At 44.9% G+C, this 15,938-nt stretch overlaps 1 protein-coding gene across 6 annotated transcripts in view; it reads left to right on the plus strand.

The window, feature by feature from the left end:
• The window catches only part of CRAMP1 (cramped chromatin regulator 1), a 41,281-nt gene extending 25,621 nt beyond the window's left edge, over window positions 1-15,660 (plus strand). For all 6 annotated transcript variants that reach the window (XM_085862886.1, XM_085862883.1, XM_085862888.1 and 3 more), the window contains 10 exons: window positions 2,827-2,962; window positions 7,916-8,181; window positions 8,513-8,587; window positions 10,069-10,150; window positions 10,659-10,745; window positions 10,898-11,046; window positions 11,159-11,423; window positions 11,515-11,664; window positions 13,979-14,124; window positions 14,288-15,660. In XM_085862886.1, coding sequence (XP_085719012.1) covers window positions 2,827-2,962; window positions 7,916-8,181; window positions 8,513-8,587; window positions 10,069-10,150; window positions 10,659-10,745; window positions 10,898-11,046; window positions 11,159-11,423; window positions 11,515-11,664; window positions 13,979-14,124; window positions 14,288-14,464 — 1,533 coding nt within the window. In that variant the 3' untranslated portion in view covers window positions 14,465-15,660. The remainder of the gene's footprint in view (window positions 1-2,826; window positions 2,963-7,915; window positions 8,182-8,512; window positions 8,588-10,068; window positions 10,151-10,658; window positions 10,746-10,897; window positions 11,047-11,158; window positions 11,424-11,514; window positions 11,665-13,978; window positions 14,125-14,287) is intronic.
• The last annotated feature ends 278 nt before the right edge of the window (window positions 15,661-15,938 follow it).

The raw sequence follows: 15,938 nt of genomic DNA on the forward strand, positions 1-15,938 counted from the left end.
TTTGTCTTCACCAAATGCCAGCTATATTGTTTGTACAACCAAATCCTCTGCAGTTTCCCAAAGCAGGAGTACACTCAACATCATGATGCTTGTGTGTGCACTGTGCACCTCAAGCTGCTGCAGTCGGTCTGGCAGTTGCAGCTGATGACCCGCAGCAGCTCCTCAGGAGCAGGAGCTAGGTCTGCTGGAGAGGGACAAGCCCCCTTGTCATTCTCTCACCATCCCCACTTATGAAAGGAGTCCATCCCCAGATCCCTTCCACTCTCGAACCTGAAAGTATACACGGAGGCTGTGGTACTTTGCTGCTGCTGATGTAGGTGGTAAGCTCTGGTTGAACGCGAGACCTGCTGGAAGCCACCTTCTCACAGAACCGCTTGTGCCGCAGAGTGTAGCTTTTTGCTGGGTTTCCCATTGCAGAGGATCACCAAGGCTTTCTCTCCTGCAGCGACACCATCACCGGGAGAAGCTGATTATGCATCAAAAACCTTGGCTTGCTCACAGAAGTGATGGCTTGTCTTGAATTTATTGAGGGATGCTCCTTTCCCAATCCCATAAAGACAATATGTTGTCACATCCAAGGACAGCATGGAGGAAGAGGATGTGTTTGCATATGTCCGGACCAAGTTGTTTCTTGACCGCCTTGATGTTCCAGATGTGACGGTTTGTTGGGTTATTCGGCTCTGGGTGGAAGAACAGGTCATGAGACTCTAAGCTTGCATGGTAGCATGGTAGGACGAGGTATGTGTCATCACCGACCAGCACATTCTTGGTGACCGTAGCAGGCTCGACAGCCTTCTGCATAACGAGGAGATCGGCATCTCCTGAAGCATGGTGTGTCTGTCTTCTTCTTCTGCAGCTTTTCACTCGGCAAGTTGATGAATCGTTGCCTGTTGGCTCGGAATTGATCTTTTTTTCATGGTGACATGCATGTCCACCATAAATGTCACGGTTGCACCAGCATTTCCTCTCTGCATCATTTCTGGTGTGTCATGTCCTTTGTGGATGTGCCATTGTGGACATCAAACGTGACGATGGCTTCTCCATACTCCTTTGTCCCATTCTCGGCTTACTGATTGCAGATGTCTTTGTTTGAGGCTCCATGTGACTCGGTAAACATCCATGCATGGTTCAGGGAGTTGTAAAGGGTACAAATTGGTGAATTGGGACTGTCAAAAGAAGTCGTATTAATGAAATATGAGCGTGGTGAATGTAGATGAAGCAGATGCTTTCCCACAATCCAAATAAATAGATTGACCACCAAAAATTTTTTTGCTGGTTTCAGGATTTAACAACCCCCCCTTCCCCCCCACACGCACACACATCCATTCCCCACCCCTGCAATATTTATTTAAGACTTTTTATATATCATAGAGGACTTCTAGTTATGATGCAAGTGAGCGAGCTTGTGTTGCAATTTGTTTGAGGCCATGGTCCATGATGCCTGTAATAGTTGCCATCGTGTCTTGCCTATGTGGGTCCCTGATTGGTTATGAGATGTCACGTGCTTTACAAAGCCAATTTGGAACCTGAAAAGGCAGGGCGTGTCGGTTTCCACAGAAATTACTGAGAAGCTTAATTAACCTGAGCACACAAAGAAAAAAAGCGGGTTTTAAGCAATTGCCTCGCTTCTGTATGTCTGTCTGTGTCCTGTCGACAAACGTCCGTTGAAGATTGAGGAACAATGTTTTTTTTTTAATTGAATGTTGTATTTTGAACATGAATCGGAAAACAAACCTGAAGTTTACCAGAACTTTGGCTCTGAATTTATCCCAATCGTGCACTTGAAATAATTTTTTACTCTGCCTGTCAGGCACTCAAAAATAATTGAAACACTTTCAAAACCCTTCCATCTGGTAGTGCAGTACTTGAACAAAGTATTACCGCATGATCCGTCGTCTCGACCAATCAATTTGCCGCTCACAGACCCCGCCCACGTCCTTGTTTGTGAAGACCACGCGTGTTCTATTACTTCTCCAATTAGCCCGTCCCCCGTGCAGCGGAAGATGGTGTTTTGCAATCGCTTCTGCGTGTGCGTGTGTGTGTCTGTCCAGGCCGTAACTTCTTTTTCTTTTCTTTTTTTTTACCAATTTGAGCTTTTGTCATCAAATTTTCAACAAAGCTTTATTATGAGGAGTCGGTATTATGAGGATATTGGGAAGATTAATTAATAATTTGGTCAAAGGTCAGCGTCACATAAAATCGTCAATTTTCATCCAATTGACCTGGAATGTTAAGACTTATTTGGTCACTGAATTGGTTCACCAATCAAAAGCCAGAAGCAGGTTGTTGTTTTTTTTAAGATGAAAAGGTCAAGGTTGCCTAAAGTCGTAAATAATTTTTTTAGCGGTTTTCTTAATGTTTTTGCATCATACAGAAGAAGAATAAGAAGAAGAGGAAGAAGTCTACATACAAAGCGGATGTGCTTTGCATTTTCAGATGCTGTCTATTTTAAATTTTATTGTCTCCTTCATGGTGCAATCTCTTTAACATTGTGATTAAAAGTGAACTTTTGATTTTCCAAGGATTACATCAAACATTTCTCAGTTTCTGAAATATCCCTTTCTTTTTTTCCCTTTAATTTGAAAGTACTCCGAATGTAAACATCATTGTTTTCCTGTCTCGAGTTACCAGAACTGTTGCACATCTTAAATAGGTTAGATATGAAGGATTTGTAAAGACAAGAATGACAAGCTACAGTTCTCATTTGAATGAGTCGTTGAGAAAATACTCTCAAGTAGAAGGTGAAACAAAACCTCCAGTTTTTCTCCATCTTTGTTTATCTTCTTTGCAAGTTTCACGCTTTGTTTGTCCTTCCTTTGTACGCAGACACAAGATCCATCTGGGTTAACTTTGCCGTCAAAGCTAGGAGCCGAGGGGTCTGTGCACGGCACCCAACGCAGCCCGGGAAGTGCGCGAGGAGCCGGTGGCCGAGCCGCGAGGAACCTGACCGTGGCTTCTTCAGGTTGGTCTTGGTGTCGCGCTGACATCGTGCTTTGTGAGTATACGGGTTTGTGTGTCTTAAGCAGAGCAAAGAGATGCTGACACTTTTGCAGAGCGGAGCAAAGAGTCAATTGCATCACAATCCAGTGGACCTGTGGGCTTGAGAAAGCGCTTCAGTCGGTTTGATTCTGTTTGATCAGGAATGTGACAGTATGGAAGTGAGATAACTGAGGCAATACAAAAGAGGACCACACCACAATTGTTTAGAGGACTGAGACTACTTATCTGTAAATTGGGATTGAAACGACACTTAGAACTTGTAGATTCTTCTGCAATGTGGAGAGCCAAGTTGCTCAGCAGGAATCTGGTTCATCAGGACATGGTTAGGGTTAGGCGTTGGGATCGACCCTGTGCACCGAGCATCACCACTTGAGGAAACTTCCCTGGATTTGCGAGACCCACCCCTCCACGGTTCCTGGCGCGAATGACTGAAGGACCGCGATCGCTCTCGCACTCCATCACGCTCATCAGTTTTTGTCTCGGAGCGTTGTTGATCGTGCGCCTAGAAATAAAAAAAAGAATACATAAATAATTGAATTAAAAAGAAAGAATAAGCAGAATTGGGAGTTCACAACAGTAAATTACTAAGGAATATGATTACTGTAACTTGAGCAACAACCAAAGTTAAAGTTCTGAAATCAGATGTTTTACCATCACTTCAACGGTGTTTGGAAGAGATTCAGCTCGTTTGATCAAGAGGTTTACAAGTATATGACGTTGTTTGACTGAGCCAACTGGCGTGATGTTGAGTCTGATTTCCATTCACTTGAATTCCTATCCTCACATTTTGAAGTTACACTTCGCCACTGTGACTTTGATAAGACCAAACTGAAATGGGAGTGGAAAGACCTGAGGTGTGCAGTGAACCGTTACTTTAGCAAAGTGAAAGCCAAGTCTATGTGGAGAAATATCTTCGAGTACTGCAAACATGAGTTTCGAAATACGAATGTGTATAGGCATCAGCAATAAAATTGTGGAGGGAGGATTTGGTCTGGACAAAAAAAAGAGAGGGAGGAAGTGATGGAAGCTGCCCTTGATGACTACACGAAGCTATGGCGGAAGGTCAAACTGGGCATCACTGACTAACCATCAGACAGCCTTGGAGCCACCAATAAAACAGTGCAAAATCAGACACAGTGACTGAAAAATCAAGCAGCAGCAATGACAGTATTGTTAGCATGAGCAGTGATGACAAGGGTTCTGTGGGTGAAAGTGGCTGTGATCGGAATGATTTGGACATGACAGATGCGGAGGACGACGCCCAATGATGCTGACGCCGAAGTGTTTTTGGAGGCTCTTGTTGGCAGCTCTGAGAATGAGGACATTACATTGGTTGTGTTTTTGTGTTGAACCCAGGCTGGTGTTTGATGACTTAACATAATGAATGTTTTTCTCGTTGGAAATGTGCTCAATATTTGTTTCAGGGACAATTTGTATGAGATGGACATTGCATTGCAAGTGTTCCAAGTGTTTCTCTTTATTCTTTTGAGACATTATCATAATAAATTACAATGTGCAGTACTTGTTCTTTTCTCCAGTTCTCTATTTACTTCAACAAATGCAATCGCTCTCGCAAAAATAAATTGAGGAGAGAGATTTACAGCCCTTGCAGATTTTACAAACACGAGCCTCTGGGATATGCACCCATCAGGATGCTTCGTAGCTCTGTCATGTAGCCTTATACTTGTCATGTTAATAAACTTTTTAATGTTATTGGGTACATAAGGGTACTCTAGCGACCTGGCCCATTTTTGTTTTACTTTTCCTCTTTTACCTCTTTTACTCTAAATCTATCTTTCTTTATCTATCTGTCCAGGGAGAAGTGAATTCTAACAAAAATACTTTTGTAAGGCTCACTTGGCTGTGCCTGGATGGGTTTTAGGGTAGAGGAGGAGCAGCTGAAACCCAAATCCTATCCAGGTTCTACCAAATGACTGCATCCTCACCGAGCTGGGTTCCTCCTGATGACCCCAGTGTTGTATTTATCCCAAAGCTTTCTGAAAAAGACGGGGAGATGTTGTCATTGGCCGTCTGTCCATACGCCAGTCACGCTATCTCCTAAACCATCCATCTATTTATTCTATTGGGACCATACTTTGTGCAGAGCGTTGGTGCTGCCGAAGCAGACTCCTTGGCTATTGGACACAATCCCGGATGGGTCGCCATTCCGACACAATATACCAGCAAGCTGGCACTCATTTTGCCGACCTCGGAAGGATGACAGGCAGTCAACCCCACCTGGTATTAATTCAACAGCCGAGTGGGGTTTGAACTCAGGATCATTGGATCCCAAGCCCACCACCCTAACCATTGAGCCAACACCAGACATTATCTCCGAAATGGTTGTGGCGAAATTAACCAAATTTGGTAATTATGATCAACACATGGCACGAAGGTGTAAAGAGCAGCAGCATTTTTGGCCCCACTCCCTGGGGTGGGGTCAAAAGGTCAAACACCAAAAAATGCAATTACGGGCACATTTTAAAACAAGCCGGTAGGCGACATGGGTGGTCTCGACATAATTGCATACTAGTCATACAGTTTTTGACGGATCGGGCTGAAAATTTTTGACAAAGAGGGTGATTATAGTGCGCATAAAAGCCTGATAGCCCATTTTTGATTTTCGAAAAAATATATTTTTTAGGATTTTTCTAAAATTTCAAAGTCCCGTTGCTAGGCAACGGTGGTGTCCATAGCAACGATGCTCAAAAGCAAAGAACTAGATCCTGGTATGAACATACCTGTCAAGTTTCATCAAAATCGGTTGACTCCTCTGGCCTCCAGAGCTGTCCATTACAGACAATCAAACAAGCTGGTAGGCGACGAGGGATCCGCTAGGATCGAAGCACTGGATACGATGCTTTTCGTTCTGACCGATCCACCGACGAAGATTCATTGCCAAGACGTATTGGTTCACATACAATTGTTCCTCTGCCTGGCAAGATTTTTTCCTATTGCGTATTTTGCCAACTGGCACTCATAAAAAAATGATGGTAAATAGACACCCTATTTTTGAAGGACGACCATTTGAAAAATAAAACCTAAATAAAAAATCGGCTCGAGTAAATTAGGGACGAATTTAGTAAAAAATAAAATGTGATGGCAAACAGAGTGGACGTCAGAAGAAAACAAAACGAGAGAGAGAGAGGGAGAGAGAGGGAGGGAGGGAGAGAGAGAGAGAGGGAGAGAGAGAGAGGGAGGGAGGGAGAGAGAGGGAGAGAGAGAGAGAGAGGGAGAGAGAGAGAGGGAGAGAGAGAGAGGGAGAGAGAGAGAGGGAGAGAGAGAGAGGGAGAGAGAGAGAGGGAGAGAGAGAGAGGGAGAGAGGGAGAGAGAGAGGGAGAGAGAGAGAGAGGGAGAGGGAGAGAGAGGGAGAGGGACAGAGAGGGAGAGGGAGAGAGAGGGAGAGGGAGAGAGAGGGAGAGAGAGGGAGAGAGAGGGAGAAGAAAAACAACAACACCATAAACAGAACAACAGATGTTCAGGGAAATACGAACCAGACCGTGGGTAGCGCGAGAAGACCTCCTGGTCGGTTGTTTTTGATGAACCTGGCGGTGTAGCGGACGATAACATAACGGGGGTGTAGAAATTTTTTTTGAAAGATGTTTTTCAAATTCCACATAACTTGATTTATACCATATTATTAGAAATCCACAAAGACAGAAATGCCGGTGATTTCATTTATTTTGGATCCTTTTCACTTTGGTCAATAACGTTTGGATCGAAGATGGAACGACGGTGTAGTTCCTTTCGAACACTGTATACACACTTTAAATGACGGTAAATAGACACCCGATTTTTGAAGGACTACCATTTGAAAAATAAAACCTAAATCAAAAATCAGCTCGAGTAAAATTTTCTAAATATCTCGAAGTGTTCAATTCCGAAGTCTCGTTTCTCCACATTCAAAACTGTAGGACAAGTATTGAAAATAGTGAACGTGCGGTTTTTCAGCTGCTGCATAGCAACGGGTGGTTGCTCAGCAACGAAACGAACGTGCACATTCCCAGCTCATATGGCACCTGTTTGCCAAGTTTCATCGAAATCGGTTTACTGGTTTGTGCTGTGGAGCCTCGCGTTGCAGACACACACACACACACACACACACACACACACACACACACACACACACACACACACACACACACACACACGGAAAACCCGACAATAAGGGTACTCTAGCGACCACCCAATGAAACTTTGTATATGCAATCAACGTTGGTGGACGCATGAAATATGTAACTTTTTGGGGGATTTGACTGCCGGTTCATGCCCTGGAAGATTGGTGTCACAGAGGTCAAAACTATGCAAAGAAAAAAAGTAACTCAAAATTTGATATTGGGTCATTCCTGGTAGGAAGTTTTGGCATCTTTCATCTTTGCTTTCGATGAGAGGTGTCAGGATTTGTGATGGTATGCCATCGACTTTGCTCTCGTAAGTGTTGTTTTTTTAAGTCATTTTGCAACCGATCGAGAAATGCAGTTGGTGAAAAGTTTGCCTCCTCAGGGGCTTTTCTGTCCATTGGTGACAACACATGTATGAAAATTACCTGTTTTAATTTGAATCCTGTTCATCCCTATGCTTTTTTGATAAAAAAAAAAAGAGGTGGGGGGGGGGTATATTGTAGAAGTGCACAATTTATTTGATCATACTCTAGTTTGGTGATGGCAGCACCTCGACCTTATGTTTGAAATAGTGGCTGCACTCGGTTTTCCTTTTGTGGGGGACTCTGAACTTGTTTTCTTTGCTTCCTTTTTATTTTAAAACTCGAAATATCATCCCATATAAGCACAGCTCTGCACTACGAAGCTATGTCCTTGTTAGAATTGTATTGCAACAGCTGTTCAGTCTTTGCACCAATATTGTTTGTTTACTCTTTGTACCTACACGTTGTTTTGTACTTGTCGACAAATTGCAGGTCCCAAGCCGCATGCGCGAATCGGTGGCCTGGCAGCGTCCGCGACCACCGCGCCTGCGGCAACACCCGAGACCGCTGGGTTGATGGGACCCGTGGCCGGAGAAGCGACGAGACAAAGCTTGGACTCCGATGGGGGCCAGAGAGATAATGCGGTCGTGTTCCGTATTCCCGCGCCACCTCTACCGGCAGCCCTTCAGCAGACCGGCTCCTCTTGTGAAGACCATGATGCCGAGATGGCTTTCCGGCAGCAGCTCGACTCCATCAATGTAACTTGATACTCATAATTTCAACGGATAGCAAGTGGGAGAATGTCCACAAGGCAAACTATATATGTATACACACACATATATAATGTTTGGCAAAATGCATGAATATCTATTTCTATAAAAATCGATGATGATTCCTGTAACAGTAAAATGTTAATTCAATGCAGCTATGATTCGTTATTTAATCTTGAGGCAGTTTGTGTCTGCTCCCATGTGCGAGAAATATCTGTCCTCTTAATATCTTTCAAATGTTATTGGGTAAATGGGCTGTGTGATGCCAGAATAAGTTAAATTTATTAATTGATGAAGCTTCTTTCCCCGCGTTCTTCAGAAACAACCCGAGATGTACCTACCCCAGCAGAGAAAGATGCGGAACCGTCCATTGCGTAAGCCGTTAGTCGTGCAGGTGTGTTCCGTAGAAACCGCCATTAAAGTCTCTGTCTCGCTCTCGCTCTGTCTCTGTCTCGCTCTCTTTGTCTCTGTGCCTCTCTGTCTCTTTGCCTCTCTGTCTCTTTGCCTCTCTGTCTCTTTGCCTCTCTGTCTCTTTGCCTCTCTGTCTCTTTGCCTCTCTGTCTCTTTGCCTCTCTGTCTCTGTGCCTCTCTGTCTCTTTGCCTCTCTGTCTCTCTGTCTCTTTGTCTCTCTGTCTCTTTGTCTCTCTGTCTCTTTGTCTCTCTGTCTCTTTGTCTCTCTGTCTCTTTGTCTCTCTGTCTCTTTGTCTCTCTGTCTCTGTCTCTCTGTCTCTCTGTCTCTCTGTCTCTCTGTCTCTCTGTCTCTCTGTCTCTCTGTCTCTCTGTCTCTTTGTCTCTCTGTCTCTTTGCCTCTCTGACTCTTTGCCTCTCTGTCTCTTTGCCTCTCTGACTCTTTTCCTCTCTGTCTCTTTGCCTCTCTGACTCTTTTCCTCTCTGTCTCTTTGCCTCTCTGTCTCTTTGCCTCTCTGTCTCTTTGCCTCTCTGTCTCTTTGCCTCTCTGACTCTTTGCCTCTCTGACTCTTTGCCTCTCTGACTCTTTGCCTCTCTGACTCTTTGCCTCTCTGACTCTTTGCCTCTCTGACTCTTTGCCTCTCTGACTCTTTTCCTCTCTGACTCTTTGCCTCTCTGACTCTTTGCCTATCTGACTCTTTGCCTATCTGTGTCCCTGTCTTTCTCTGTCTCTTTGTGTCTGTCTTTCTCTGTCTCTTTGTGTGTCTGTCTCTCTCTGTCTCTCTCTGTCTCTCTGTCTCTCTCTGTCTCTCTCTGTCTCTCTCTCTGTCGCTCTCTGTCGCTCTCTGTCGCTCTCTGTCGCTCTCTGTCGCTCTCTGTCGCTCTCTGTCGCTCTCTGTCGCTCTCGCTCTCTGTCTCTCTCGCTCTCTGTCTCTCTCGCTCTCTGTCTCTCTCGCTCTCTGTCTCTCTCGCTCTCTCTGTCTCTCTCGCTCTCTGTCTCTCTCGCTCTCTCTCTCTCGCTCTCTGTCTCTCTCGCTCTCTCTCTCTCTCTCTCTCGCTCTCTGTCTCTCTCTCGCTCTCTGTCTCTCTCTCGCTCTCTGTCTCCTTATACCTGTCATGTTAATAAACTCCTTCCCTTATGCATGTACCTTTGCCTCTGAGTGTAAATACATTGCTTCGAAGGATTGAAAAGTCTTGAACGGATTTATTTACACCTGTAACATTTTACAGCAAATCACCATGAGCATTGGTGCAATGATAACACAAAAGGTTCAGAAGCTTGTTTGCATAAAATTTTGATATTAGGTTGAGTTGGATGGAATTTTGACCTATTCTTTACTTCGATTTTCATTACATGTCGGATAATCTTGAACCCTTTGACGGGAGGTGAGGAGGAGGGTTGGGGGGGGGAGGAGGGATGTGAATAACTGTGCCGCTTTGTAAATTGTAATTTTTGTTTTATTTTAGCGCACACTTCTCCCTCGCCCGACGGGACAGCCCACACGCCATATGTACGAGCTGTCCATCATTCCCAACTCCTCTGCAGCTGGTAAGCACTGTTGGCCCCAGTCATAATTTGTATTGGGAGAAATCCCATCAGATCTCGCATAAGGTACTGATTTTTGAGGCTTGTTGTGGCACTGAAGGTCAGCCTGTAAGGTTAAATTTCAAATGAACACCATGAGAAGTCGTTTCTGTGAGTTTGTATTTTGTGCCCAAACGATCGTACCTCCATGTGGGAATTAATTATTTCCTTTTCGACGCTCCTGCATGTCTTGTCAAAGTTCATTTCATCTGTGGCTAATGTTTGGCACCATTACCATCAGTTACAGTAGACACTGGCCAGATAATCAGGAGGAATTAATTGGAATGCCCTTCAAGGGACTGATAACTCTTTGCAACACCCTACTCGCAGAACACAAGAATGATACTTTGTAGTCTGATTCTATACAGTTGGTAATGGAAGCTAAATTGTGGAACTCAATGGTAGATACGCTTACCCTGAACTAACCTGACATGTACCCCACGAAGATGTATTATGTTGTTCTGCCAAACAGGTACCGGAATGTTTTCCCCAATCCTGCCCCACGACTCTCACGTTCCAGAGTCGTTGAAGAAAGGTGAAGAGGCAGACAACCTTACCTGTGCGTAGCATTTTATTTCATGCTCCTGCATTCCATCAAGAGTGTTGGTGTCTTCTCTTCATCAAAGTCCTGAAAAATCATTTGAAGAGTGTTTGATGAATGATTCTCACCAGGTTCCTTTTCCATCACTCGTGTCTCACATTCCGCAACAGGTTTCATCAATCTTGCTGCAAAATCTGCAGGCATACTGCCATCCTCTCCACAATGCGTACCCCCTCTGGCCGACTCGCTCGACAAAGATGACACCGTTAAGGGGTCTGCAAAAGTGACCGATGGAGGAACACCTTCAGTACTGCAGCCAGTAAGGACTTTGTTTGGCATGGAGGAAGTATTGAGGAGAGAAAAACAAATGCTTGGGATTTTTGATTGATTGCTGCACACATACCGCTGACTAATGCATTCAACCCACTCAGATCATACGACGTAGCCGCAGAGTGCCCTTGGTCACACTAGCCCTGCGCGACACCTCGGAGCTGGGCGCGACTGCCAATGAACTTGGCGAAGAGGGGGAGAGTGACGAGATGCCTAGTGAAAGCTGTTGTATTGCCCCTTCACCTCCCCACGTCTCCACTCTGCTGGACATCTCTCTCCCGGCTACCCCCGAGGAGGGCATTTCTCAGAGTGGCACCCCTTGCCACGTCAGTGACGCCATCATTGAAATTGCCATTAACTCCTCAGGTAGGGTCAGCATAAATGGAACTTGTCGTCCGATCATGGATCTCTCGGTGTTGTTTTTTTAACCTAAACTTTCTCTCTTCCTTGTGCCCAGGAGTGGGACAAACTTTGCTTTCTCCACGAAAGATGAATGGAGAAGATGTGGATCGGTCACTGACGGAGCTTCCGAGCACACCTTGGCTCAGTTCTCCCCCACACGACCCCCAGTGGTACTCTGGAGACATCTCGCTTGGTGGACTTATTTGTGAGTTTGCAAAACAGGCCACCTCCACAGAGCTGCATAGTCTCCTCTTGATTACAGATGGACACTACTTTATCGCGCGGTTATATTCCACCGGATCACGTGATTGGCCAAAACACGATGCAGATGTAAAAGAAACGAATGGGAATCATCCTGTTTGCTTTGAAGCAGATCCACACAGTTCATGACAACGCTTGAATTGGTGCTTTTAATTACAATGATCCATATAATCAAATATAAATAATCATAAATGTTCTGCTGCAACTAATATGGCAATAAAATCGGTAAATAATGGGACAAAATGTGATTAAACTTTGGCCGAAACATTTGATTCCAATGCAAGAAGTTGTCCAGAAATTGCTGGCACACCCTTCTGGTTCGGAGGACAGCAAAGCGATTTCAAAAAATGAATACATAATTTTATACTTTAATTCATACGATCAAACAATTAGTTTAAAATTTGAAGACGATTCAGTGCCAATTGACGAACATTGCACTTTGCTGTGCACGCACAACATGGTGAACCAGGAAGAAAGGTGGAAGCGGCATGCGATGAGTGCCCTGCTTAGTTTCATGGCCCCTGGGCTAGTCTGCGTACACAAGTGAAATGGCAACCCACCAGCCCCGCATGCCATCGACGTGGAGAATGTTTCCAAATAGTTCTTGCGAGTTCCATTGAAAAGCGATGCAAATGTGCACGCAAAAGTGTTCTCCTGTACTCCTTACCTCTTTCACCTGTCATTATATCAAAACCTTCAGATGACTCTCGGGGTGATGTTCAGTAACGTTTTGCGACTCAGTAATTAGGGTGGGAGGGGTTCAGGGTGGTGTGAGAGAATATATACCTGAACAAACTAGAGAGTTCAGAGAACACCTTACTCCGCACGATCTGGAGAAACAAGGGCATCGGGCAGGGTCTGCGAGCGGAAAATTTGAATAGTTTTGATGATGCAAAACGCCGTGAAATGCCGATTTGTGTTCTTCAGTGTTCAATTATATGATTCAACTGAAATAAAATAGATATTTTAAAGGTTGCAGAGAAAAAAAAATCAGAAGTTTACCGCCATTGATGGAGCATCTTTTACACCACCTTATCTAACACGTTACATTAATTATAATTCGTCCTTTGTGAAGTCCTTAAAAACCAAGTTTCTCCAACGGAATTGTTTTCAATTTTGTTTCACTGATAGACAGGGAGACAGACAGACAAAAAAATTATCTCACTTCTCTCTGCGCATGTGCGATCGGGACAAATTCAGATCCGAACCACTGCACTGCTAAATCACAGGTTCATTTTCCGATTCGTTTTCAAAAGATAACATTCAATCGAAATGAAGTTGTTCTCGATGATAAACTGACGCTTGTAGACAGACAAACAGACAGACAGACAGACATAAAAGTGAACCAATTGCTGAACCACACTTTTCGCTTCGCGCACGCGGGGTAAAAATGTCAATTCAATAGTTGCGACACCTGCACAGTTTGATTGAATCGTAAGAATGGCTGCCACCGCAAAACAATCTCTGCAGGGAAATCACAAAAACAAACCCACACACACAAAGTGCAGAACAGGACAATGGGCCACACTGTGTGCAAACCCCTCTCGTGTTAGCGCCGCCCCACATTTGATGGGTCATAAACAACAACCGAGGTCAAACTTCAAAAAATGGCTAATTGCTCTCGCTAATCATTTCCAAACTGTTCATTTTACATCCTTGCAAGTTTGGCGAATATCCCATTAATTTGTGCAGGTAGCCCGTGTGACATCACTTGTTTTGGGTGTTCACGATTGGTTGTGAAAAGCATGTGACATTTTGCAACCAATCTTTGGCAAGACGTCTCCACAGAAATTTCTGGGGAATTCACTGAAGTTTCACATCCAGTCCACACATTGACGTAATTCTTCTCCGGCAGCCTTTAGCGGGGATATTAACAAGGTGGTGTTGCGAAATTGATCATCACACTAAATGTGGACTTGGCGTCATTTACGTGCGGCTCGATCCGCAAGGCAACTTTGCTGAACAAGTTTGCGAGCGGATCAGCAACCAGAAACCTCTTCCTCCTCCTGTCGGGCTCAGGCTCTCCAATGAAGTCATTACGGTGACATGTTCGTCGTCATCGATGTTCTTTTGATGCTTGGTTATGGGAAACATGCAAGAGCAGGAATACGTTTTCAACAAGGTTTCTTCACGCGTTTTTCCTGACACTTTGCAGTTGTAATAGCATTAAGGGCTTGCATATTTTAACTTGTTGGACATCCGAGGAAGCGCTGTTGTTCTTCACTTGAGACCTGAATGTTTTTGTTTTGCCATTACAGCCAGCGTGGTCTCGCCGGACAAAGGCCGGCGTGTCGGCGCTACGAGTATGACTGGCGCGCCTGCGGTGGTGCCTCCCATATCAGCCCATGACGGAAACTCTCATGACCCCTTCCTCTCCACGCGATACCTCGCAGATGTGACCGAGGTCCGTTGATGACTGCAACGAGAAGCTTTTCGCCAGCATTTGATTTCTTTTTGTTTATGATCATGACATCGTTAGCGTTTTCGACTGCTCGGCTCGTTTGGGTTCAAATTGATTGAGCCCTCAATGTTCGGCACAAGCGAGCACTTCTGTTTCTCACACCCAGGTGGACACCCAGCTGGCATGCATGATGAGCGAGAGCAGCGTGGACTACGTGTCACGATTCACGGACCTGGCACGGGCCGTTTCGGCCGCTCACAGCACGCCCGCACGCGATCTCGCCCCAGCAGAGCCTCTGCCGCATTCAGGGGAGCTTCATCCTCAACCCCGAAGTTCACTGTGACCTTCAACTTTCTCGTTCCGAGCTGTTCGGAGAGCAGCTCACGAGGATCCGCTCGAAAGGATTTCGGTACAACCAATGCGAGGGTCCGCTGGATTGGACGTTTGATGTGTTCTTCTTGCTGTTTGACGCGTGTTTCATTATCTCAGTACCTCAACCAAATGTGATCAGGTTAAATGTACCGGCTTTTACTTTCAATCTCCAACGGCATTCACTCCTTTTAGACGAACGTTGCTCATAGATTTGCTTCCTTCCGGACAAAGGCCCTCTTCCAACGTTGACAATTGTGGCCAAGACTATTTCCACCAATGATTTTGCAGACACCTGTGTGCAGACCTTCTTTGTGGTAAAACTATTCCCAGCATTAACATTCTGTTACACAAACGGCGAGTGGACACACGAGCGGATTTGTTTCGAAGAACTGCCGTAAACGCCACCATTTGCCTGCTTTGTGAGACATCAACCAAGCAGTCTTGCATTTCCTTTTATTTATTTAATTTCCCCCAATACATGTAGCATTTTTGAGAAATGTGAATCGTTTGTTGCTCCAAATATGACTTTTTTTCTCTATGTCCAAAATCTTAGATGCTGTCATGGTCGTGGAGATTCTTTTTCGCTGTTGTTTACTTTCTCTTGTTCCCAAAAGGACGCCTGTGGTTGAAGCGTTTGAAGTACATGTTCATATCGCACGCTTGTCCATGTTAATTGATTGTACCTTGTTGCATTGTGAAGGTTAACTGGTGAAAGTTCTGCAGGATTCGCCCAGTCGGTGTTCGAGTAAAGCGATTGCTTGGACCCTCTGTTTGCACGGCGTCCTGTCGAGCCACGGCTGATCGAACCCTTTGGCGCACTTCCTTCTTTGGAGTCGCACACACCGAATGGCGTGACGATGTTCTTTCCTGCCGATCCGTCTGCATCACTGCTCTCACGCTATCTTTTGATTGGTAACCCACAACGTACGTTCAATCATTTTGAATCTGGATCGCTAAACACACCTATTTATTTTTCCGTCCATGCTGCTGTTGAGCTTGTACATACAGTATCACAGCCTTGTATATAGAACTCCTTCCATTGTTTTATCTCATTTTGTACGTTTGTACAGTTTTTGTATAACTTTACACTGCCTTGAAGGAGGTATACGAGCTGTGCTGCCTGGTCTAGAACTAAATGAAGTGAATAAAGGAGGTGAGTTTGGAAAATTGCTTCTGTCGCTTCCGATTCCTTGCTGTGTCGTTCATCCTTGGCATCATTTTTAACATACGGTATAATCAAATTCTCAGTTCCCCCCCCCCCTCCCCAATCGTTCTCCTATCAAGGCACAAAATAATTAACTTGGACGCATCATCAGGGAGGTTGGACTGGCAGGTTAGCCTTGAGGGAGGCACATTCAACTCTGAGGGATTTGAATCTTGAATCAGCTATAAACCGTCATCCCTATGTTTCGCAGGCTGGGCGATGCATCAATGTCTGTGCCGTC

This window comes from Eptatretus burgeri, chromosome 17, assembly GCF_056783735.1.
Source record: "Eptatretus burgeri isolate ZD-2024b chromosome 17, Ebu_testis_v1, whole genome shotgun sequence".
NCBI classification, from domain to species: Eukaryota; Metazoa; Chordata; class Myxini; order Myxiniformes; family Myxinidae; genus Eptatretus; species Eptatretus burgeri.